Consider the following 24,626-nt stretch of genomic DNA (forward strand, 5'->3'; position numbering starts at 1 on the left):
CAACAATTCTCTCATCAATGAAATTATGAGTCGCTCCTGTGTCAATGAGAGCAACGACACGATGTTCTCCTATCACACCCCGAACTCTAAAGGACTCATTCTTGTGAATGCTCGAGAGTTGAGCAACCACTCCTTTTTCTTCAGACTCAATTTCAGGCCCTTCAGGAACCTCATCATACTCGCTGTCCTCAATTTCAGTTTGCTGTTCTGACATTTTAGAATCTGATCCATCCACAAAATAGCACTCCATTTGATGCAAATTGCTCTTCCCATGACACTTATGCGCTGGGGCCCAAAGTTCTCTGCAAGAATAGCAAAGATTCTTCCTCTGAAGCTCTTGATGGAGCTCATCATCCATTCGCGAAGGAAACTTTTTGGTCTGATTTGTAAACTTCATCTTATCCTTTCGGAAAGGAAAAGGCTTGGATTGAAATTTGTTCTTTGGGGCAGCCAACTCCATGCTTCGACCCTTCTTGATTTCATTAGCCAAGGTGGGCGGGTCAAAGGCTTTTAGCCAACCTTTCAATGGTTCTTCAAGTCTCTCAGTAAATGGGACCACCAATCTCTTCTCTGAGATGCTACTAACCATAATTGAAAGACTTTGAAACTCAGTTATGAAAGTGTCCAAAGAACCTTGCTGTTTGAGTTGAGCAAGTTCTCTAAATTTCACCTCCGGGTCCTTGGTATCAAACCTTTCAATGAGCTTGTTGGTGAAATCAGCATATGTGGTGATCAAGTTATGACCAAGGGTGACCAACCCATGGTACCACCATTCGTGGGCCACTCCATCCAAGTGCAAAGTAGCGAACTTGATGGCGTCTTCTTCAGGCATAGGCCTCAAGGACAAATAATTGTCCAACTTCTGCACCCATGCTCTAGCTGTGCTCTTAGTGCTCCCATCAAAATGTGCTAGAGTCACCCTTCCAAGAGCTTGTTGATAATCTCTTGGGGTAGAAAATCTATTGTCATTCCTCCTTCCTCGCTTCATTTTTTGATTCATGAATTGATCCAGGGTGAGGATATCTTGGATCTCTCCAGGGAGAGAAGCATACTCCATATAGCTGTTCCTTATTTCATCAGCTGTAGGTATCTCAATTTCAGCTTGCTGTGCTTCTCTTGGTAGGAAGACAGGTTGACGAGGTCTTGGGGCTGAACCTCCATTGTTGCTTGCATTGTTACTCCCATTTCCATTTCCTACAGGAACAATTAGAAGTACTGGCTTCCGGTCCATTGTTGGGTTGATTAGGGGTCCCAACAACATTTTGGTTAAGTTTGGCCAGCAATTGAGACATCATATCCATCATGGCATTGGATTGTCTCTCAGCCTTCTTATGAGGTGCCTCATTCTGTTCTGCAGCCTTATATGCCATTGAATCCGCAGAATCTGCAGAATCCACTTTTTTCCCTCTGTTTCTCAATGCCTTTGAAAAGGTATCTTCTTCAGGCACTAAAGGAATTTGAAACTGCTGTCTCTTCTGTTTTCTGTTGTAGTAACGGACCTCTCTGTCACTCATGGAGAACTTTGACCACTCTGAAACTCACAAGCTAGCAGGAAAACCAGCTCTAATACCACTATAGTATTCCCACTAATTTTTTTTGTTTTTTTAGAGCAATATCACATTCACACCAATCACTCGTTAGGGTTAGAATAATGAAATCCAAACAACTGGAAGGAACCCTACACTTTTTGATCACCGAGAGCCTAGAGTGGGAGGGTGAGAGCATACGGTAGCAAGGGATCATTAGAGATAAACTGCTGAAATAGAATAACGGGCGGCAAGCCAGCCCCTTCCGCTTATCCAACAGGAAAGCAGGAACTTGGCAGTAAACCAGCCAAGAGAACAACACTTCAAACACAGATCACTCTACCGCAATATTTCAGTGGGAGGACTGAATTACAAAACAACTCAATTCGACCGCTTATGCAGTGGGAGGATCTTTACAACCAATATCACTCAACCGCTTCTGCAGCGGGAGGACTGAATTACAAAATATCAGATATAGGCGGCAAGCCAGCCTCTTCCACTTTTCAGCAGGATATGAAGAATACAATCCTGAACGGTTAGTAGTACTACTACTTAACCTTACAATAGAGAGGAAAGAGAGAGTAGAATTATATTGCTGAACACATGAGATAATGATCATCAAACTAACTCAATACCAAAAACAACAGGCTGGAAATGCATAACCAACAACCTATATACTCACTAAATTGCTCATATCTCACTCAAATCTCTTTCAATTAACCCCAAATCACTCCCAAACCAACACTAGACAAGCAACAACTAAGAACAAAGCAAAGAAGAGCTACTAAACACTCCAAAACACAGTGCACACATCCCAATGCACTCACCAAAACCCACGAGTAGCTAGAATATTTCGATTTGCCATATAAAATCTAAAACTCAAAATATGGTGCTGCAAACTTACAAGATATATCACCAATAGCATAAAGAAGGTTTGAGCCAGTACCCAAAATGACTAGCCACTTAGGCAGGGAGGTATGATTGAAAACTTGCTTCAGCCACAAGGAAACCAGCAACTCCAGTACCCAGAATGACCAGTCACTCAGGCAGGGAGGTATGATCGAAAACTTGCTTCAGCCACAGGGAAACCAGCGACTCTAGAAAACACACCACACTTCGAAAATACTGAAATATGCACTGAAAATGTCACAAGAATACACCACTCATCTAGGTACTATATCTCAAGTACGAAACTGGTAATACTAGGGAGCTGCACTCCAAAGCTTTAAAGTTCATACGCCAATCCGACAACATAACGATGCAATTTTTCAAGATCCAAAATGAGAGCCCAAGGCAGATATTTATAACTTCATGCTCCCCCAAATTCAAATGCAAATGGCGCCCAAAGTCAACTCAAACTGCTTTCATTTCATTTCAAGTCTCCACCCAACATGGCACCCACTTCCCTTTTTCCTAGGCAAAGTTCGAACTTTACCTTTGGTGACGTTTTTTGCAACATAAAAAAATATAAAACATGACATGTTTTATCATTCCCAATTGCCACCAAATATTACACCATTGACTTAGGAAAATAACACATTGATATCAGATAATTATTTTTCCCTAAGTCATCCTCAATACATTTAATCAGTAAATACAAATATTTAAATATTAAACCTTAGAAGAAGGAAATAATATTTAATAAAATCACTTATGACTCCCATACTGATCATCAACAAAACCATGATGAAGCGGAGTAAAGAAGACCATAGAATTGCTGTGGGATTAGGACCCTGTCCACTGACAAAAATAGAAATGCTCCATACTGCCACTTACTAAAAATAGTAAGTCATGAATTACTCCTGAAAAGCATGATCTTCGCACCCAGGGATAGAGCATGGAAAGATCAGTAAGACAACATTATCCAAACAGCCAAACCCTAACTTCTAAAAATAGTAAGTTCTCGCTTCACCAACGTGTGAAACCCTAATTCTCCATTCCACATAGCCTACGGGTCTTTGGAATAGGCCAATGGACCACTGAAAGGGCATCATTTAGAAGGGGACATTACAAGCCACCAGGGTAGACATTATCTTCTAGTTTTTCATATTTTGTAAATTGTCTGGCTTATTGCTAGTAAATGAAGTTAATTGCAAATTGTTTACATCCTAACTATCATATCTTTTCACCTTCTCCACGTTAGGATCTTGGTGATTGGAAAGAGCTAGGGTTTGTTCTTATACTTGGGGAAAAATTTGTGAAGTTAGCTAATATCCTAGCTCATTCCATTACAATGCCCAAAAACCTAATATTTTGTTAGTTTTTTTTGTCTTGTTCATTTTTTATTAGATTTGACCTTGAAATTGTTTGTAACGTTATGCACTGTGGTCGGGCAGAGTTCGGTTTTATTTGACCTTAGGAAATTATTTTTGAATGTGAGATCATACATTGCAGTATTACAAAGAGCAAACCAAAAGCAACTGGAATCTTCAATAGATTGTTCACATTCAACTTGAGATTTGTATTTTACGGTTTACACAATTACAATATTGAAGTTCTCCTAGAAATGTAGGTTGGATTATCAGCATATAATGTGCATGTCTTCTCTCCTAGCACAGTACCCAGTGTTCAGGTAAAATTGCTATTTTAATGCAATGTAAAGCTGAACCTCTAATGATGTCTAGTGCGGATGCCTTGAGGAAAACCTACAAGGAATGTTTTTTTCTTTTTTTTGAAAGTATGGTATACATGGCAGTTCATATAATCTTATGTAGCAAGAAACATACATGTTACCAAATAGGTGTAATCAATACTTGTTATCTTCTCTCAATATATTCAAATTGTGTAAGTTATATGTAAGGTCCCCATTTTTAAATAGTATTTAATAATAAATGCTAATAATACAATTAAAATATAACAGAATAAAAATAAAAATAAAATTAAAACATAAAAGAATAAAATAGGAATTATTAAACTTTAGTTAAGTTTAATGAATGGTATGAAATGAAAAGTTGCGACTCCCTCAAACATGAGATATAAAAGGGAGAAGAGAGCTTCATTTGAGGGGGGGATATGGAGAAAGGAAGAAGGAATGGAGCATGTGAAAGGAAGGATTAAGGGAAGAAGAAAGAAATGGGAAGTAAATAGGGAAGTGACTCTTTCAAAAGGGCACTAATAATACAATTAAAATATATCAGAATAAAAATAAAAAATAAAATTAAAACATAAAAGAATAAAATAGGAATTATTAAACTTTAGTTAAGTTTAATGAATGGTATGAAATGAAAAGTTGTGACTCCCTCAAACATGAGATACAAAAGGGAGAAGAGAGCTTCATTTGAAGGGGGGATATGGAGAAAGGAAGAAGGAATGGAGCATGTGAAAGGAAGGATTAAGGGAAGAAGAAAGGAATGGGAAGTAAATAGGGAAGTGACTCTTTCAAAAGGGCACTAATTGTGAAAGGTTGTCACTCTTGCCAAAAGGCAGACATGATGAAGAGGTGTGACCTCTCTCTCACATTGGAAGATATAAATGGGAAGAAGGATCAAATGGAATGGAGGTAATGAAGTGGAATTAGAGGAGATCTAGAGCAGATTCAGAGCAGAAGTATACGAAGGGATCTGAAATAAGATTTGAGAAGGAAAAAAGAAAATAAGATATGCAGATCTAGAAGAAGAAGATATGCAGATATTAAATGGGATATATGCAGATTTGTAAAGCAGTAAAGACAGATTTGAGAAGTGAGAGATAGGTGAAGATCAAATAAGAAGTGAAAGGGCAGCCATTGTTGCCATACAGATGTATCTTTTTATAGCCAAAGGGTGTGACCCTTTTTCTCCATGAAGGGTATAAAATGAAGGAGACATCATTTGAAGAAGGATCAAACCAAGAAGAAGATCGATTGATCCATTCAAGGGAGCATCAAACTTCATAACGGATTTCAGACTAATAAAGAGAGGAAGCCAGCAGACTTGATAATAGTGAGGGCAATATTTAGGGCAATCCCAAAAGGAGACTACATTCTCTGTGAAACATTGTCTAACTTTGTTTTTGAAATTGTGATTTAGTGATTCTAACTTCTAACAAATAATCATTGGGGAAATGTGACATGAATAACAATCCTAGTATCGTATAGTCTTCATGATGCTCTTATAACATAGGACTAGGAGACAACAATTACTGTCAGCTTGTAAAGGTGTTTGGGTTAACAGTTAGGACAGTGACATCTTGAGGGATACGATTTTGAACATTTGTGATGTTTGAATTGATGTACAGTTGTCTGTAAAGTTCTAAAATTTAAAGTGAAAAGAGGAATAAGTTGCTAGTACAAAATTTTATATATAGTCAAGATCTAATGTGTTGTCGTTCATGGCATGTCTGATGATTGCATTGAGATGTATTAAGAATTGGGAATTTGATTTTGATAAGGCCATTTGTTCCCAAAATACTTTCTTAAGCTAATTATCTTTCTTGCATCATTTGATGTTTTCATTCTGCTACAGCTGAGTTAAGATACAGAATTGAGATTTTAGGTTGCTACATGTAGTATGGCATTGTACTCCCTGCACACTATTTATAGGAGAGTGTAACTGTACTCATATATTTTGTAGTGAACAGTTTTCCAAATAAATAATGCTATGTGTTGCTTTCATCACAGGTACTGTATAGACAGCTAGAAACTAAGCGACTAGTTGTCATGTGGGTTTTCATTGTTAATTTGGGTACTTAAGACTATCTTTTTACTGTAAGGTGTGCCATTGATTTAAATTTTGTGTCAGCCGGAAAGTGGTGCAGAGAAGGGATGGAAAGATATGGGCATGGGACAACTTTATATCAAATGTAAAGAGGATGCCACAATAGGCACAAAGGAGGCCAAGGCAACAATTGTGATCCGCAATGATGTGAGTTATCTTTTTAATTTAGCTTCTTGGGTGTGAGACTGATCTTGTTACTGTGCATTTTGAGTGTGAGGTCATTTTTGTTTATGTTTGTTTGTTTTTCTTTAATTAAGAATATAAAAACTAGTATTAAATAAAAGCAGAATGTGAGGTCTATCCATTAAATTGTTTTTTTTCTTTGTTGACTTTTTTAGTTCTTGTGGTTTTTGTCCTTATTCTTCACTTTAATTTTTGAGGACTGGTTATTTATAATCATCTCATGCTTTTTGTCTCTCATCGGTTTGTCATCTTGGGCTGGAATATATTTCATTGTCATCTTGGGCTGGAATATATTTCATTTTATTAGGGCACCAATCTAATGAAAGTTTGTACAACTATACATGACAAACAAAATGTCTTTTTGGTCAAATAGAACACCTGTTTTTTATATTGGATAAAGTATACAAATGAAATGTTCAATTGTGATTTTTTTTTGTGTTTTGTTGATAGAATAGGATAGATATGCAGAATGTGTCTTGTGTTTTCAAGATCCATTCATCCTTTTGTTGCATTCATCGAATAAGCATTGCATAGAAAGAGAAAAGACATTTCGTTGCATCAAATCATATTAAACACTACTACAAAATCAGTTAGCTTCAAACAATAAACTGAAAGCAGACTTGTATTACAAATTTCAGGCCTGATTGTTCCAAGTCCATAGTTGAAAAACTTGGACTTGACAATGACTCGGCAAGCCCAAATTTTTTAAAAAACTCAGGACTCGCAAAAACTCAGGAAAAAACTCGGTAATAACTTGGTAATTTTATCGAACATTTGAAAATACAATCATATAATCATATTACATTTTAACTAGTTATTCATTCATATAATCATATTACATTTTTATTCGCATTCAAAAACCAGATGAAAACCTTGGCGCATCCTGTCTCATGGCCAAAAAATAGAAGTTGCGAATCAAATTTGTAATTCCTGACGAGTTTTTCTCGAGAAATAGGGTTTAACCTGCGAGATTTTGCGAGTGTTTCTTCAAAAACGCTGCGTGATTTTATAGAAACTCGGAGCCGAGTTTAATGGTGAGTGACTCGGCTAGGGTTTTGACCCTTGAGTACTCGTGAGTTTTTGAAAAACCCGCAGAGTTTTTCGTCTGTGGTTCAAACCACTGATTAGAATGCTTAGAAATGATCAGCACCAAATAAGGCGCCAAAATAGGACAAGGGTGCTTCTCAAGATGATTTGTTAGGATTCTAAACAGCTCCTAATCTGATCCAGCTTATTGAAATGTCAATCAGCAATGTTAGTTGCCTCAAAAGGATGATTTCAGACCTCCATAAATTGCAGATTTCAACTCAACTGTGAACCCAATACAAATGGAGATGGTATGGCCCCCTAGGAAGTGCGATTTGCATTAATGATTCAGTACTTATCAAAAACACACAAGTGACTGCTCAACAGCTGGCACCCAGCTATAAGGAATAGAACGAAACAATATCCAGAATGTAAAACTATCACTCCCACTTAGTTATGAGTAGAAACACGACGTCCAGTTTCCCTGAAAAAGCACGAAATCACTACCAATCTTGAACAACACTCCAAGAAAGCTCACACTACACCAAAAACTAAATACCCATATCAGAAAACTTCATAAATATGCAAAATCTTCAAACCCATCTCATCAAAACCAAGCCAAAATCACTGTTAATCTCAAACCAAGCTCACTAACCAGCTAGGGTGGATGTTTTACCATCAAAACTAGCAAGCAAGAAGAGAGTTTACATCCTCAACCAGCAAAAGAAGAACTTTCAGAGCTCATTCTAGTAGCATCTCCTTAAGTTGTCAAATCTAGTATATGTAAATGAGAGCTCATTCTAATGGCATCTACTTAAGGTGCCTCTGCTGATTAGAGTTGGTGCTCTTTGAGAGTGGGCGCTCTTTGTGAATTGGTGCTCGCTTTTGCAATCTGGGTTGGTGCCCATTTGTTATTTAGAAGTTATTATTGTGTTGTGGTTTTTTACCCGAAAGGGTTTTCCTCGAGAAAAATTCTTGGTGTCTATATCTTTATGCTTGCTCTTGTTTCTATATGTTTGTTTATGTGGTTTCTGGTGATTAAAGTTTGAAGTACCGATTCAACCCCCGTCTTTTGAGTATTTTCTGTGTACTCTTCACACTATTGTCTGATAAACTTGTGCAAAGGGAAGAAAAAGGAAAATTCTCCGTTTACATTTTAGGCATCTTTAAATAGAACATTAAATATTTGCAAAATGATATTCCAAAGTCTAAAGCTTTCAAAATGAGAGGAAAGAAGGGCCATTCGATATGGTCATTAGCTTTTTTCAATAACAATAAGAGCTATTCACACATTTTGCTTAGACATCTTAGTCTAGTTCATCCCCTCCCAACATGTCAGAAGATAATCCAGAGATATGTTTTCTCCCTACACAGCCAGTTTCAGTAGGACAGATACTCAAGAGTAACATCTTCTTCACTCTCTTAGCCAAGACCTTGGCAAATATCTTATATGAAACATTTAAAAAGGCGATTGATCTCTGATTCTTTATTTGGAAGTATCCCTTTGTTCTGAAAACAACTTGATCACCCTATTATTAATTTCACTACCTAGTGAGCAAGCACAGATTGCTTCATTCTATACTTTTAAGTAAATAGTTACTTATTCCATCCTTGTTTTCTTTATAGGATTCCACCAAAAACCCATAAAAATCGTTATACATAGAATTTTTAACATCCTTTAGCTCATTAACAGAAATACCTTAGTTTACAATTCATGTACAGATATGGGTATGGGTATAATAGAATATTTAAATACCTCATATTCATAATTTGGAAGATTGAAAATATTCATCTCAAAATGCCATTACTCAATGAAAATTCAAATTACAATTGATATTTAATTTCGTATTCTTCTTCATCAGAAGAATCAAGGTCAACATTAACATGTGGTTCAATTTTATTTTGCAAACATTTGACAAAATGCCAAATCATTAACAATACAAGGAAAGTGATTTCACAAAACATAAATAGCTTCTACATATGCATAATGTAAATCAACTGAAGTCAATCTCATTAATGTCAATATAAAGTTTACTAACCTTGTTTTTATTTAATTGCTTGCTTTCTGGCTTAGTCTGTTATAAAATGCTGTTATGAAGATATAATACAGCTGGGACTGGATGGATAATGGAAATGGCATACCCAAAATGATGGAGAGTGAAACTGAGGTTATAAAGTATAAAACTACAGTTGGGTATGGTGCGGTACTCCCTGGATGCTATAGAAGGATCCATAGTGAACCTAAGCGCCCAGACCGTACCCAAGCTGCACTTGTAGCCATGCCGTACCTGTACCAGCACCCAGGCTTTACTAGCAGTACCCAGTAACATATAGAAATACTATTATCCAGAACAATGGTATCTTTGCCATTATGTTTACATGGGAGCACCTTGGCAGCAATGACTCTTACTTGGCAAACTCTATTCCCAAAATCCATAGAGGAGAAAGGCGGTCTACAAAAAGGTTGGAGAAATTTTCTTCGTTTAGAGTCATCTTTTGTTAACACTTCTCCAATATCAATTGCTGGAATTTTTTTATCTAGTATCTTTTACCTTGAGAAATTTAATGAAGAATTTGATACCTTTATCCCCCAGCTGAAGCTCAATCATTGTAGATATCAATTTTGCACTTCTAGTTTTATAGAATTGGTAGTACCTTTGCTTCTATTTAATGACAATAACATACTTTTGTTGGCAATCATTAAAAAAAGCCATTTGAAGTTTGCATTCAACCCCTAATATATCTTCTTGCAACCTGTTGTGAGGTATTCACACATCACCCCATTGCAAATGGGGACCCCCACTTTTTCGCTTTCTAGGGTTAGTCCTTTTTGCTTTCTAGGTTGTCTTAGAATCTTTGCATTGAAAGGCTTGAGTTTCTCATCAAGTCAGGTGGGTCTCCTCAAGGTAGAGTGAAGGAGGTCAGGTCAGTTGAGTGATTAGGGGTTATTTAGATCATTCCTTGGGTTTTGTGAGCGAGCTGCACTTTAGGTCCCGTCCTCCCGAAGGTCGTAGAGCGAATTCACCTCTTGAGTCTTGTCCTTGCAAAGGACGGTGAGCGAAATTTTATTTTAGGTCCCATCCTTCCGAAGATCCTAGAGCGAATTTCTTATAGAGGTGTTCTTAGAGGGCTGAATTGATGTTGTTTTCAAATCAATGTACTAGTAAGTTTCAAGTCATGTCTTTGTGATGGTCATAAGGCAAGTTGCCAAATCTTGTCATTTAGGTCTTGTCCTCATCAACGACACAGAGCGAACTCCCTTGTGAATCTTGTCCTTGGGTTGGTCACATAGCAAATTAGGTTATAGGGCTTGTCCTTGGAAAGGACATGGAGCAATCTGTTTGTTTTAACCTTGATCACCTAAATGGCATGAAACGAATTAATGAGAACATTCATTACAAAGATCAGCAAATGAATTTTGATCATATAGGTCTTGTCCTTAGCAAGGACAGTGAGCGAATTTTGTGAAGTGATGTACCTTCCAAGGGTTTGAGAGCGAACTTTTTCATGTACCTTGCTGACCTTCTAGAGCAAATCCATCAAACCTTGTACCTTGCTGGCCTTTCAGAGCAAACTGTCTTATTAATCTTGTCCTTAGGCTGGTCCAAGAGCGAAATTTGTACTTTAGGGCCTGTCCTCACCTTGTTCACAGAGTGAAATTTGATTAGCTTGTCCTTAGGCTGGTCCAAGAGCGAAAATTCCATATAGGGCCTTGTTGACGTGTATTTTGTACACAATCAAACACAGAATAAAATACCCAAGGGTACCTTATCCTCTCTTGAGTAAAGCCTCTGATTGCTGAAGATATCGCAAAAAAGGATCAATCAGGATGACTCCAAGGTTCTTCGTTGTAGGATCTCTACGTGTGGATAAGCTCTCTGTGGTATGATGTGATTTCGCTGGAATCACAAGGGGACTTACATTTGATGATTGAACTTCTGATTTGCTTTGAATATTGCTGGAACACAAGATTTCACTAGCTTTGATTTGAAAAAAGGAAAAGAAGACGAGGGCGAGGAGAGGATCTAATCCTAACACTAAGAATGCAGGAGCAATGAATGATCTTTGATGAAATTCTAACTAAGTCTTGTTTTGACATTGCAGGAACATCTCCACAAGGCTAGTGCGATCTTCGAAGGAAAGCTTATGATGTTCAAATCATCACTGTAGGCATAGACACCATCAAGTTGATGCATATCAATGAAGAAGCGACAAATTGAAGTTGAGCTTAAGCTGAACGATTCCAGTTGACTACGCAAGGCAAGTCTGCAATCAACAAACTGCTAGTAGTATGGATATACGAATTTCACCATCAGTCAAGCACATTTCTTCCATTCATCTAATCATCTACCATCTAGGATTGAAGACTCAACAAGAAACCATGCATATTGCAAGAAACGACACACTTCACCATTACTTCAATGAAAATGGAGTTTGTTTACAACCAATGGCAACAATTTCTTGCCTTGTCCTCCTATTCTACTCTAATTGCTATTCTATCAACTAGCTAATCACCTTCTAACTACTTTCTATCTGTCTTCTAACTGCTTCCAACTATTTTCTAATTGCCTTTACAAATGAAATGCCAGGGCTTATATAGTGCCCTCAATACAATTCGATGGCTTAGATCAATTCGAGATCAATGGCCAAGATTTTACAATGAAAACCCTAATTAGGGTTTGTTACAACCATTACATAACATTTAATGCTTGACCAATGATAAAATTGTATTGTTTGGACACATGTCCTCTCTGGAAAATTCCACCAATGAATAGCCGGGGTAGGTACATCGAAGTATGTGTCACCTTCCATGAGTTAGGTACATTGAATCTGGACGTGCTGAGGTGGACCACATTGACTGGAGAAGTGATGACTAGGATGCCACCTCATTTGACACTTGGTTGATACTCAATTTGGTAATGTTGAGAAGTTAGCCTTAATTAATTCTTCTGGAACTATCTGCTTCTTCAACAAACCCTTTGCTCTGACTTCTTGTGTCCTTGATTTGCAGGATGATGATGTACCTCGCCTTGGAACGCTGGATTGGAAGAGGTCGCCCTTGTTGATGTTTGATCGAAGAAAGCCATCTTTGTCGATGCTAGACTAGAGGAGGTCGCCCTTGTCCTTGCTTGATCTTCTTGGAGGAGACCGTCCTTGATCTGGCTTGATTTTCCTTGAGGAGAGCCTTCCGACTTGTAGATCCTTCGAGCTTGGGAGTCACCATCTTGATACCTACACAACATTTCAAAATTAGTAATATATCTTGAAGTCTAAAATTTAAACTTAAAAGGAAGATTCAAGATTTTAATTAGGAAACCTCATGATAAATCTTGAGTTATCATTTCCTAATTTAGGATTTTCAAAACAAAACGCAAAATTTAAATCTTCAAAAAAAATGGTGCCAAGGTGATTACGCCATACCTCCACTTGGGAATTAATTCTAAAAAATGATGCAAAAATAAGGTGAATTTGCTAGGCAAAATGTAGATCAAGACTCCCTTTAGCAAAATGCGCCTCCTTTAGTCTTCACAAGCATCAACTCCACCACCTTAAGTCTTCAACACTTGAGGAAAATTCGCTCCAAATAGGCCAGCTTTCGCACTTCTTCTTTGCCCTCCAAATCGCACTTGAAATAATGAGTGAATGATTTGAATAATGAACAAACACACCCAAATATATAGAGCGCTCACCATTTTACCTCCCCATAGGCCGACTTGATGAAAATAGGCCAAAAAAATAAACAAAAATTAATAAAAGAAGAGGCCGAAAATATTAAAATGATACCCCAAGCGCTCTATCTTTTACTTTAAATTAATAATAATTAATTTCAAAAGGTCTTAATGATAATAAAAAATGATTTTCTAAGGCTTAAATTAATTATTAAATACCAACGCACCCTTATTAAATGCCAATTTAATTAAAATATCTCAAGGTTTTAGCGAATTTGGCATTTAATGTGATTTGTTTGAAGTAAGTGCTCAAGCATGGGAAAATAATGGATATCAATAACATCGCTCTGGTCCCTTGAAGAGGGACAGGAGCGCCCATGCATTTTAGACCTTGCATTTCTTATTTTCACGTTCAAAACCTCACCTTTGGCATCCAAAATGGCATTTTTGTTTGGAATTTTGAGTTTAATTCATTTGATCTTTGGAAGGAGCTTGCCTTAAAGCATTTTCGCCCTGGTCCCTTGGTGAGGGACAGGAGCGATCCCACCTTTTGCCCTTGGTCTTTGTCTTTTAAATTGCCAATTCAAGTTTGGGGGTAAGCAATGATCTTCATTCGTCCCTTGAGTGCATGTTCAACTCGTTTCTTCAATGCAAAATAGACTCTTCCAAGATTTTCGCCCTGGTCCTCCAGTGAAGGACAGGAGTTATTTTTACATTTGAGCCTAGGATTGTTGATTTTTGGAGGCAATTCCTTGTTCACCATCTTTCTAAAGACATTTCTCACTTTGTACAACCTTGCCTAGACGTGGTTTTGGAAGGAAATGATTGATTTTATAGAAATCGCCTTGGTCCTCTAGTGAAGGACAGGAGCGATTTTTAGTCCATAGCACAAATTCTTAACCACATCAATATCTAATTATCTTCAAGGCATAAAACATCATTTCTTATTCCTTCTTGAGTTCTGGAAACAAGAAATATCTTTTCAAAATGTTAGGCAATTAGGCATTTTTGAAGATTTCGCTCAGGTCCCTTGGTGAGGGACAGGAGCGCCCTGGCCAATTTTCATCGAATTTTGTGGTCCTTGCAAATTCATTCTTCTTTGAAGCACTTTAAATAACATTCCAATCTCGTGCCTTGGCCTGGCTTCGTTCAAATTTGGGAAGGAGAGGTTAGATAATGTGTTTTTCGCCCTGGTCCCTCGGTGAGGGACAGGAGCGATTTTGCAATTATAGGCTCACTTGTGCTTTGCTAGTCTTCGAAATTATCTCCAATGGACCGATTACGTCCTCCATTCATTTCAAACGTGAAACTTGCCTTAACCTTGCAAGATATTTGCCCTTTTAGAAAATCGCTCTGGTCCCTTGGAGAGGGACAGGAGCACTCTTTGAAAATCGCTCTGGTCCCTTGGTGAGGGATAGGAGCGCTTTAGCCAATTTGGGTTGATTTCCTCCTTTGCGAATTGTTCAAGTTATATTCAACTGACAAAACTCGCTTCCCTTGGTCTCCTCAAATCGTAAAATCACTTAAACCTTGCAAGGATAATGCAAATTTGGAATTCAAGCTCCGGTCCTTCAGTGAGGGACAGGAGCGAATTTTGCCCTCTAGGCCAAATCGTCACACTTTTCATCTTGAAATGTCTTGGCTAAGGAAGATATCATCTTGTTACACGCCATGAATAAGAGTTCAAGTCCAAGAAAGGTCTAAAAATGTGTATATAAAGAAAATCGCTTTGGTCCCTTGGTGAGGGACAGGAGCGCTTTTACCTTTCTAGACAAATACTCCATCATTTCATTGTCTTTGATCAAGTCTGGATGCTCTATCATGCTCATTTCGTCCTTCACCATGCCTTTGATGTTTCAATTTGACCAAACAAGGCCAGGAATGACTCAAATAAGTCTTTTCGCTCTGGACCCTTGGTGAGGGACAGGAGCGATTCGCCTTGGACCCTTGGAGAGGGACAGGAGCGCTTTTCGCTCTGGATCCTTAGTGAAGGATAGGAGCGCTTTTTGACTTTTTGAACTCTCTATCAGGATAATTTTTATGGAATATAACATTTCTCCTTTCTTATACTTTAAGTTATATTCCATATATACTTTCAAGATGTTTAAGAGTGGTTTCAGACCTCCAGGAGTTATATTGCAAAATCTAGTTTTTTGAGGTTTTTCAGTTTCCAGACTTAGTCAAATTCAGGATCAGGACATTCCAAACTTAGAGTCAAATTCAGGATCAGGACATTCTAGACTTAGCCAAATTTCAGGATCAGGACATCACTTAATCCGGACTTGCTATCCTATTGATCTCCTGGGCGACACTCAAAATGCAAAGGCTAACTAACAAAACCCTAAAAGACCAAAAAACAAACCCTAAAAAGCAAAAAAGCAAGGGTCCCCATTTGCAATGGGGCGATGTGTGAAAACGTCACAACAAGCCTGTCCTTAGAAAGCACAGAGCGAAGTACTTGTTTTAACCTTGGCCACCCAAAAGACATTAGGCGAAGTGATGAGGCATACCTTGCAAAGGTTTTGGAGTGAAAAAGTGTTGATGGGTCTTGTCCTTAGACTGGTCATAGAGAAAAAATGCATTATAGGTCCTGTTCTTAGGCTGGTCTTGCAGCGAATTCACCTTTTGGAGCTTGTCCCTAGGCTGGTCAGAGAGCGAAAGTTTCAATAGAGGCCCTGTCCTCATCAAGAACTCGGAGCAATTTGAAGTTTTCTCCTTGCTTATGATAGAGTGAACTAGAATGTGCCTTGATCCGAACTTTGTTCTAAGAATCATACCTTCTCCTTGCTGATGGACATTGAGCGAGCAGGTTTATAGTCATAACCTTGTCCTTAGGCAGGCTATTGAGCGAACTTTGAAAGAACATAGACCGAGTCCACATTTGAACATTTGGTAAGAACATTTTGATTTTATCCTTAGGCCGATCACCAAGGTGAGTTCAATTTTAGGTCATGTCCTTGGAGAGGACATAGAGCGAAGCCCTTGTCTTGATTTTGATCACCAAATAGATGAAGTGAATTGATAAGAATGCATTTTTCAAGAGGTCGGCCAACGAATTCCATATAGGTCCAGTCCTTAGGACGGACAAGGAGCGAAATTTCTAATTTTGGTCTTTTCCTTGGAGAGGATGATGAGCGAATTCCAAATAGGTCCTGTCCTTAGGACGGAGAAGGAGCAAATTGATACATAGAGCCTTTCCTTGGAGAAGATGAAGAGCAAATTACACCATATAGGTCCTGTCCCTAGCAAGGACATAGAGCGAATTTTCCAAGGACATGTACTTCACGAGCAAGTCAAATTGAATTTCCAAGTTCATGTACCTGTTGACGTGTATTTTGTACACAATCATACACAGAATAAAATACCTAAAGGCATCTTATCCTCTCTTGAATAAAGTCGCTAACTGCTGAAGATTTCGCAAGAAGGATCAGTTAGGATGACTCCAATGTTCTTTTTGGTAGGGTCTCTACGTGTGGATAAGCACCAGTGGTCGTTGTGATTTGCTATATCCTCAAGGGGCCTTACGTTGCCGAAGATTTTTGCTAAACTAAACAAGCTTTTTCAAAAAATAACAAAAGGATAGGGTTTGCAAGAGGTCTAATCTAATCTAACCCTAAGAATGACTCAATGCGGACGAGACTTGGCAAGATTCTACCAACTTCAATTTTGCCATAATTTAACAAATCAATTGAAATTGATGCAATCTTCTAAGGTAACAAATGATTTTTCAGTACATCAAAGATCAAAGACACTACCACGAAGGTACATATCCAAGATACAACAACGATTGAAGGCTAAGTGATTCAAGTATTCTCCAGTCGACCACGCAAGGCGTTCCTACAATCAGCAAGAAGCTAGTGGTTTGGAAAGCGAATCCTACCAAAAATCAAGTCCCACACTTTGTCCTTCGAATTAACACTCTACTTTGATTGAGAATGATTCAAGAAAATGAACAACAATGAAGATAACCAAGAGAATTGCAACAAAACACCATAACTTCAATATTTCATTGATCTCAAAGCCATCATGTACAACAATTGTTTGAATTCTTTTCTCAAAACTCAATCTTGCTACAAAAATAACTTGCTTCTAAACTCTAATCTCTCTAATACATCAAACTCTCTCTCTTATTTCTAATTTCTGATAATGACAAAATGAAATGAAATGAGGGTATAAATAGCATCCTCAATTACAATGAACGGTCCAGATCAAAAAGCAGATCAACGGTCAAGATCATGACACCTAAACCCTAATTAGGGTTTGTTACAAATAGCCTCCTTTTTACTGAACAATATTAAATGCATAGCCAAATATTAAATTCGGCACAAAAATCTAGGAGACATAGACCAATGACAATTAAGGTGCCATGTCATCTATAACAACCTCTCATCTAGAATCTTATTCCCTTTCCAATGCTCCTTTTTAGCATATGCAATGAATCTTGATACGATTCCTTCGATCTCAGCAATTGGAATCTCGGGAAGATTCTTCATTCTTTCTTCCAAGTGGATGACCTGATCAAATGCCTCTAGAAGAGCTGCGTCCCATGTAGGTTCAAGTTCCTTAGTCTTTTCAATCAGGAGCATGGTGGCAAACATTTGGTCCTGTTGCTCGTCTGTGATATTAGCGTCCTTGCAAAAGATGACCTTGATCCTATCCTCCAATTCCTACAAATCCACATCTGTCTCAACTTCGATCCTCCTCCCAAGAATGGTACGAAGTACCTCAAATACTCTGTCCTGGATCGGGTTGATCACCTCCTCAACATGGCTACATCTAGTACTAATGTCCTCAAAGAGAACACTCTTCATCTGGAGTAAGGTTGACCACTGAAGCAAACTGTGAGGTCCTCCATCCATGATCTTTTCCTGTGCTAAGACCTTCCTCGATGTTTGTCTGATAACTTTCAAAACAGGAATGATAACATCTTTGGTATGAACAAAAGCAGCTACCGTTATCATCAAGTTGTGGATGATCTCAAGAACCTGGATAGCCCTATGAATAGTCTTCATCATCCTTGTTGCAAATTCTACGGCGACTATATGAGATTTGTCCATCCAAGTACTCATACACTGGACCATACTCCTGAATCTCTCTGCCTCATTAATTGATTGAAGGGGAAGTGCCTGTACGGGTGATCTTGCTGGATCCTGACGTCCCAAAGGCTCATTGAGATGGCTGAAATATGTTCTCCATGCACCGACCTCTCTCTCAAGCTTTCTATTCTTCTCCATTTCTTCTCTAAGCTTATCTTTCAAGGCCTCAAATGAATCGGTGGCATCGTCCATCGTCTGTTCGGCTGTGGATGGACCTAGCTCAAATGTTTCTAAATCATATTCCTCTGCTAGGATCTCCCCTTCATACTTGTCCACTGCCGGTGTAGCTATCTGTAATTTCCTAGATCCAGTCTCATCTCTAATCATCTTAGACATCTTGGTAGCTTTTCTCTTCTCTGTCACTTCCTGAGAACGTCCAACAAGGCTCTCTAAATCAATTACATTGTCTTCGTCCTCAATCACAATCACCTTAGTTAATCTTTCCTTCAACCAATCTGGGATGGCAGATCTTGTCTCTTTGACGTGTATCTCCTTATGCAATGTTTCTTCTTCTCTGGGAGGAGATGTTACCTCGTCATTGTTCTTGTCTTCATTTAGCTCATAATCTTGGAGAGATCCATCTGGTGACCCTTGAGGTGCCTGTCCTTCTTTATCATTCTATACCATTGACTCCATGGACTCTTCCACTTCAAGTGTCCTCTTCTCTTGTCGAGAAGATGTGCCAGATGAACGATCTCGGTTAGCCCCTTGCTTCTTCTTGGAAGATTCTCTCTTCTCAAGTCTCTCTTTCCTCTTTGAACCTTTTGGATGGAGATTGCCTTCACTTGCACTTCGAAATTTGCCTTCACTTGCATTTCTGGGATTAGGATTGCCTTCGCTTACACTAGCTCCACCTTCGGTTGGTTTCTCTTCCAAAGTGAAAGTCATAGCTATGCCTTGCTCTCTCAACTTCTGATGCTGCACATCAACCCATCTGCGAGTACAAGACAAGACTGGAGCCATCAAAGCATCTAGATCCACGACCTCGGGCTCATTCCAATCTAACCTTACTGATTTGCTTTCTCGATCATAGGATGACTGGAGATGTCTGCCACTATCCTGAGCTTGGTCGGCCACTCTGTAAATCTTGCATTTCCTGATGAAATCCAAAGGCAATCTAGAATGCATCTTTCTTTTCACTTCAAGATCGTCTAAGAGATTCATCATAAAATCTTCTATCTGATACTCATGCTTAAACTTCCTACCGACTGTCTCTTCTATATATCCATGTGGATCAAAGCTTTCTCTCAAAGCAAAGAATGAAAACGAATACAAAGCTAACTCCCTCTCTGCGTCATCCATGGCTAAAGCATTTGGACATACCTCAACTGAATTGCCCAAAATGATAGGTACCGGAACTCCATTTCCATGTCTGTGTCTGAATGCCTTCGCATATGCTGTCAACTGTCTTGTTACTTCAAGTAACACAATTCTGTCTGTCGGATATCTCGGCAACATGTATGGAGGTGAAGGACATCCATGAACTCTAATATAAGTGAACTTCGGAAATTGGATAAACCAAGCACCGTACCTCTTTACTAGTTCCTGTGCATCCTGAGATAATCTGTTGTGAATCCCACCTTGCAACGTCCTTGTGATGTTCATCGTGAAGGTATCATTAACTAACTTGTAGTTGCTTCCTGGCGGATGATGCAAGTGGACATAGGAATCACAAACTCTGACCTCGCCGGGTCCTCTTCCAATCACTCCTCTGTGAGGTAGTCCTGCGTACTCAAAGCTTCTGATCAAGGCATAAATGACGTATGAACTCATGTGGAAGGACTTGGTAGCCTTGAGTCTCCTCAACTGTACATCCAAGCAATGGCTAATCATCCTAGCCCAATGAATCGTTCCTTTTCCTTGAACTATCACCTGGATAAAGTAGAACATCCACTTGTCAAAGTAGAAGGCTTGAGGGGCTCCTGTGACTCGGTTGAGCAGTGTAATCAAATCTCTGTACTCCTCCTGGAAATCAATCCTATGTGGTGTGTTCGAGATCTTACTCAGGCGAGGACGACTCTTGAGTAACCAGTTCTTGTTGATGATGCTTAGACAAGCATCTGGATCATCTTCGTACATGGACCTGGCTCCTTCTATGATCTTGTAGACCATATCTTTGTGTTCTGGAAGATGGAAAGCCTCACTTATAGCTTCTTCTGAAAGATAGGCTAAAGTGTTTCCTTCGTTGGATACGATCGATCTGGACTGTGGATCATAATGACGGGCACACTCGATCATCAACTCATGGCACTGAACCGCTGGAGGGAAGCCGGCCGCCTTAATGATGCCACTTTTGATTATCCTCCGGGCGACAGGTGATGGCTTGCCAATATAGGGGACTTCTCGAAACTTCTTCGTGCTGAAGTTGCCCAAGTTGGTATCTCCAATGTTGCTCCACTTCGACACGATCTTGGTCTCCACTTCTTCAGTCTTTTGAGCTTCCTTCATGAGAGTTGGACGGCTGGTGGATGCTCCCGCCTTCGGGGTCGCCATACCTACATAACATTTCACAATAAGTAACTAGATTTTGCTATGTATAGCATAGATTAGATTGATTTTAGGAAACTTCATGATAAGTCCTTGAATTATCATTTCCTAAAAAACGATTGAGCTATTGGAATTCAAAATTTCAAAATTCAAAATTTGAAGCTATGACGATCAAAATTAAAACAAGGAATCACATCGCCATACCTCACTTGAGAGTTTAACTCTAAAATGTAAAATAAAGGGAATCGTCTAGGCAAAAATCAATGCTTGAAGCATCAACGTGGTCTCTCTTCAAATGAACGTCCACTTTAGCCATTCGCCACTTTTGAAGGGGGGTCTTCAATGTAGTCTTTGGCAAGTTCGCTCAACTCAAACTCGCACTCCTTTGATAATGCTTCGCACCTTCCTTTGGATGGAAATTCACACTTCTCCTTTATGAAATTCGCTCCTTGTAAATACAAATCGCACACCTCTTTGTCTTCTCCAAAATCGCACTTGAATGAAGGTGAAATGATGATTTGAAAATGAAATTATCACCTTCCCTTTATAGGCGCTTACCTCATGCATTACCTTAGGCCGACTTTGCAAAATAAGGTAATTTAAAACAATTTTTAAATAAAACCAAGGCCGACTTTGCAAAAATAAAAGAATTTTAAATCAAGCGCCCCATTTTTTATTAATAATTAATTAATTAAATGCCATCGTTTTTAATTAATTCAATTTTTAAAGGCAAAAATAATTAATTAAACGTTATGCGCAAATTTTAAATGCTATCAATTGAATATTCCAATTTATCGATTTTTCTAGCATTTAATAAAATTCAAAAAAATGTTTTAGCGCCAAAATTTGAAAAGGTGGAAAGATATAAACCTAATCACTCTGGTCCCTGACTGAGGGACAGGAGCGAACTTCATCTTGGACTTGATTCTTTTGCTTTTTACGTTCAAAATCTTCATCTTCACGTTGAAACTGGCATTTTCGCTGGGAAACTCGAACTTGATTGACTTGATTTTGTGGATGAATGTCTCTTGTGACCATCATCGCCCTGGTCCCTGACTGAGGGACAGGAGCGAACCTAATGTTTTCTCCGTGATCCTAGCATCTTCGATCACCAATCTTCATCATAAGGCGAACAATAATGTTATTTCTTCATTCCACTCTTACTTCATTTGGTTTCTACAAGGCACTTTGATGCTTAAATGGATTATCGCCCTGGTCCCTTGGTGAGGGACAGGAGCGAACTTAATGTTCTAGCCAAAATTCTTTGTTCTTAACCTTAACTTCTCGTTTGTCGCCTTCAAAATGATATCTTTGACCTTGTGTAATCTTGCTTTGACATGATCTTTGAAGGAAATGAGTGTTTTTGTAAAAATCGCCCTGGTCCTTGCCTGAAGGACAGGAGCGATCTAGCTTCTTAGCTCAATTTGGTCACCCTTTAACATTTAACTTCCTCGTATATCATCTTCTTAAGAACACTTTGACCTTGTGCAACCTTGTACATCCCTGACTTGGCGTGATTTTTGAATGAATTGGCTAATATAATGAATATTGCCCTGGTCCCTGACTAAGGGACAGGAGCGAACTTGAAGTTATAGTGCAACTCTTTCATCATTGGCGACCTTTGATACTTCGTTCTTCGTCGAGACACCCCAAACGTCCTTGCCTCCTTGTATCCTGACTTGGAATGGTTTGAACTTGAGTGGAAGGCAAGATAATCATCATTTCGCCCTGGTCCCTAACTGAGGGACAGGAGCGAATTTGCATTTTCAAGCTCAACTATACTTTGCCAACTTCCAAATTTATCTTCAACGGTCTTGTAGTGCCCCATTTCACTCATCTTTGGCTTGGAGTTTGTTCTAACTTGGCAAGAAATTTGTCTAAGGCAAAAATCGCTCTGGTCCCTGACTGAGAGACAGGAGCGCCTAGGCCAATATAGGTCTCATTTGGTGTCTTGCAATCTTCAATTTTGTCTTCAACGAATCCGTTACACCGTCTTTGCTTGCCTCAAACCTAAAACTTGCTTGCTTTTTGCCCAAAACATGCCTTATGAGGAAATTCGCTCTGGTCCCTGGGAGAGGGACGGGAGCTATCACTGAATTTCGCCCTGGTCCCTGACTGAGGGACAGGAGCGATTTAACTTCTAGGTCAAATTTTCCTCATGTTTGTGCCTTCAAATTATATTCAACTGGTAAAATGCACTTCCTTGGTTCTCCTCAAATTGTCAAATTGTTCAAATCCTGCAAGGACAAGGCAATGTTTGATTTTGAGCTCCGGTCCTTCACTGAGGGACAGGAGCGATTTTTACTCCTGAGACATTTCCGTGATTGTGAAATTCTTCAAATTATATTCAACGGAAAGAACATGCCTTCCTTTATCACTTCCAATTCGAAATTTGTCTTGATCCTGCAGAGACAGTAAAATTTTGAAAAACGAGCTCCGGTCCTTCACTGAGGGACAGGAGCGATTTTGCTTCTACAGGTCAAAATATCAAGATTTTACGAGTTTAATCACTTCACAAGGCAAAAACAAGTCATTTACAATGCCCAGGATCAATTATCAAAATTTTCAAAATTTGGTCAAAATTACTCAATCGGACAAAATCAAAATCTCATCATTCACACTTAGACAAATCTGGACTCTGCATTCAAAATTCCAATTGAAACTTAGACCAACTTACTTAGCCTCTGGCGAATTCTCTTTATTCAAAATTGTATCCTATGAGAGGAAGCTCAAAAAAGCTCTCAAGATTGACTGGACTCTGGCCTGAAAACGTCAAAACGGGAAACCCTAAGGCTTGACCCTAATCCAGACAACTGACATACTACCAAAACCCTAAAAAGCAAAGCGAAAGGCGAGCAAAACGAGCAAAAAGAGGGGGTCCCCATTTTAAATGGGGTGATGTGTGAAATGGTCACAACAGTACCATGCAAGAGTTTTAGAACGAATTTCGTATTTCAAATTCCAAGAAGAGAAGTTCAAGGTAAGAAGTCGACTATCATAAAGAAGCTATTTGTTATTTATTTTACCAAGTCGGCCTATTGCTCCAAAGGACATGTCTCTTACCCTAAATCGCATATAAAGGGAAGGTCAAATCAATCATTCCAAGCATCAATTCAAACATTTTTGTCTCCATCAGTGGCAGGTCAGCGAATTACTCCAGCAGGACAATGAATTTGCGAATTTCATCCAGCATATAGGCGAAATTTATTATTGAGGATGCGGGTCTGATGTCTTGAGAAGGCGAATTTATCATTTAAGTATTGAGGAAAAGCGAATTTGCTCAGCTAGGAAGCCTATCAACCAGCAAATTCGTCTTTAGACAGCCCAAATTTGCTCTAGGATATTCAAATTACCCAATGAACTTATTGATTGCAATCATTCAAAATTAGAGATTGTGTCAAAATTAAGAGATTATATAAGCTATATATCATATGAGTTTGATACCATACTTGCCTTGTTTTGCAGATATAAAAGGGAAGATCATGCAACCACCATAAGGCAAGAGACACAAGCAAGGATGGAGGGATGACTCGATCATGACAAACACTTCCTATCATCACTATGCAAGACCAAGGACAAGATACAAGGGGACTACTTCAAGAAGCTTCATCAGCATCAAGAACACCTCAAATGCATGAAGAAGACTCAAAGTACTACTAAGTTGAAAAACTTCAAGTGTTCAACAATTGCAAGCAATAGCGGGTTATCTTCAAGGTTTTCATTCTATCACATCGACATGGAGAGATCATAAGATGGCGAAGGAGAGATCGTGCAATCACTCCAAGAAACACAAGTGAGGATGAAGGAAGGACTCAGCTCCCTCAATATATCCCATGACCACTACTTCGAGCAAGCTTGTAATGTCGAGTATCAAATCTTCCAAACCTACAAGCGAATTAAGGTGGAATCCTAGTCATCATCCCAGCCATTACTCCACCAATCTGA

General features: G+C 38.8%; 1 protein-coding gene across 1 annotated transcript in view; it reads left to right on the forward strand.

Moving 5' to 3' along the window:
- Nucleotides 1–24,626, forward strand: part of LOC131039706 (uncharacterized) — a 173,843-nt gene that overhangs the window by 112,995 nt on the left and 36,222 nt on the right. The window contains exon 8 of the mRNA XM_057972547.2: nt 6,245–6,367. Within this exon, the coding sequence (XP_057828530.1) occupies nt 6,245–6,367 (123 nt within the window). The remainder of the gene's footprint in view (nt 1–6,244; nt 6,368–24,626) is intronic.

The sequence above is a fragment of the Cryptomeria japonica genome, chromosome 6 (assembly GCF_030272615.1).
Source record: "Cryptomeria japonica chromosome 6, Sugi_1.0, whole genome shotgun sequence".
Lineage (NCBI taxonomy): Eukaryota > Viridiplantae > Streptophyta > Pinopsida > Cupressales > Cupressaceae > Cryptomeria > Cryptomeria japonica.